Source organism: Octopus bimaculoides, chromosome 20 (genome assembly GCF_001194135.2).
Source record: "Octopus bimaculoides isolate UCB-OBI-ISO-001 chromosome 20, ASM119413v2, whole genome shotgun sequence".
Taxonomy (NCBI): domain Eukaryota; kingdom Metazoa; phylum Mollusca; class Cephalopoda; order Octopoda; family Octopodidae; genus Octopus; species Octopus bimaculoides.
In genome coordinates this window covers 43,828,761-43,830,388 of record NC_069000.1, presented here as the reverse complement: position 1 = coordinate 43,830,388, position 1,628 = coordinate 43,828,761, and the positions used below count along the sequence as shown (strand labels likewise).

Sequence of the window (1,628 nt, the reverse complement as noted above, 5' to 3'; positions counted from 1 at the left end):
GGAAAACTCATTTAAATAAAAGGGTTGGGACCCACTGTTGGGAACTATTGTGCAATGATCGGCAGCCACTGCTCTTTATCATGAACTCAATACTTGACTGGTAGTTTATTTTACCCTCAACGAAAGAAAAAAAAAAAAAGGTTAAGTTGACTGCAATAGGATTCGAACTTGGAAAATGCAAAAGTCATAACAAAATACATCAATGCATTTTGTTCGACGCAACAGTGAATTTATCGCCTTCACTACAATCATCATAGTTATAGTAGCCGTTGCCGTTGAAGTAGTTGCAGTAGTAGTAGTAGCACTAGCAGTAGTAGTAGTAGTAGTAGTAGTTGTTGCTGTGGTAATACGCATAAAGGTAATGAGAATCACGATAACGATTGTCCAAGACAATGATGATGATGATGATGACGACGACGACGATGATGATGATGGGGAGGAGGAGGAGGAGAGGAGGAGGGGGAAGTGAGGGAAGATGGAAACGATTATGATGAAGATTAAAAGCATTAAAAAGTAACGAAAACGATATCAACAAGAAAAAGAATAAAAAAAAAGAAATGGAGAAAGAAGGGAGAATAAGAAGGAAAAATAAAGAAAGCGAAAAAGAAGTAAAGTAAAACTTAACTCCAGCAGAATTGAACTGAGTTTTAACAGATCTGGTGAAAGGCGTTCTACTGACCATTATTAACGAAGCATTGATTCGACGATAACTATAAAACAGATAACACTAGAAAAACACAAGCACAAACATACAGAAAAAAACTCAGAAAGGCAAACAGAGAACTTAATGATGTATGATTCAAACAGAAATTTCCTATTGGAAAATTACGGCAGACTGAAAAGGAATTAATGATCCGCGACTCAAAATGAAGTAAAATTAAATGATAAAAAAATAAATGAAGCTAAACTATTATTGGAACAGCAATAGAATTTACAGTTTTTCGTGATCCCTGCCTGCGTAAAAAAAAAAAAAATCTAGGCGCAACGGAAATTATTAATATAAATGTTGGTATTTGGTAGTTAATGAAACTTGGTTCAATACACCGTATACGCAACTGGAATTATTGGCAGAATCGTAAGAACGTGTGGCAAAGTGATTTATATTATTTGTTCTGGTTCTTTACATTCTGGGTTCAAATTCTGCTCGAATCAGCTACCCTCATTACCGCTTCACAAAGAAAAAAAAGTAAGAAAATGAAAGAAGGTGAAGAAAGGACTTCGTTGTAGACTTACCTTGTAGACATCGAGCATTCCACAGAAGTTATCGAAGTGGGTGTAGAGGGCGTTCAACATATTAACGACGGTCATGGGCTTGCACGAGGAACAGATGGCCGTAAATCCTACAATGTCGCTAAATAACATCGTAACGTCGTTCACTTTGGTTGGTTCCACGGTCTCGCCTATTGGACGATAACAGAAAATGGGGAAGTGAGTGAGAAGATGGATGGTGACGAGCCAGGAAGATGACAAGGGGTATAGGTGTGTAAGGACGTAGATAGTTGGCTTAGGAGAGATAGATTTATAAAAGGATAGGTCTTATTAAAATAGAAGTCACCGGCCACTTAGTGTCATTTCTCTTAGCTCATTGTTGTATACATATATATATGTATATATATATATATATATAT

The 1,628-nt window shown here is 36.5% G+C and overlaps 1 protein-coding gene across 1 annotated transcript in view; it reads right to left on the bottom strand.

Moving 5' to 3' along the window:
• The window catches only part of LOC106869877 (guanylate cyclase soluble subunit alpha-2), a 315,656-nt gene that overhangs the window by 44,178 nt on the left and 269,850 nt on the right, over positions 1 to 1,628 (bottom strand). The window contains exon 8 of the mRNA XM_052975145.1: positions 1,234 to 1,400. Coding sequence (XP_052831105.1) covers positions 1,234 to 1,400 — 167 coding nt within the window. The remainder of the gene's footprint in view (positions 1 to 1,233; positions 1,401 to 1,628) is intronic.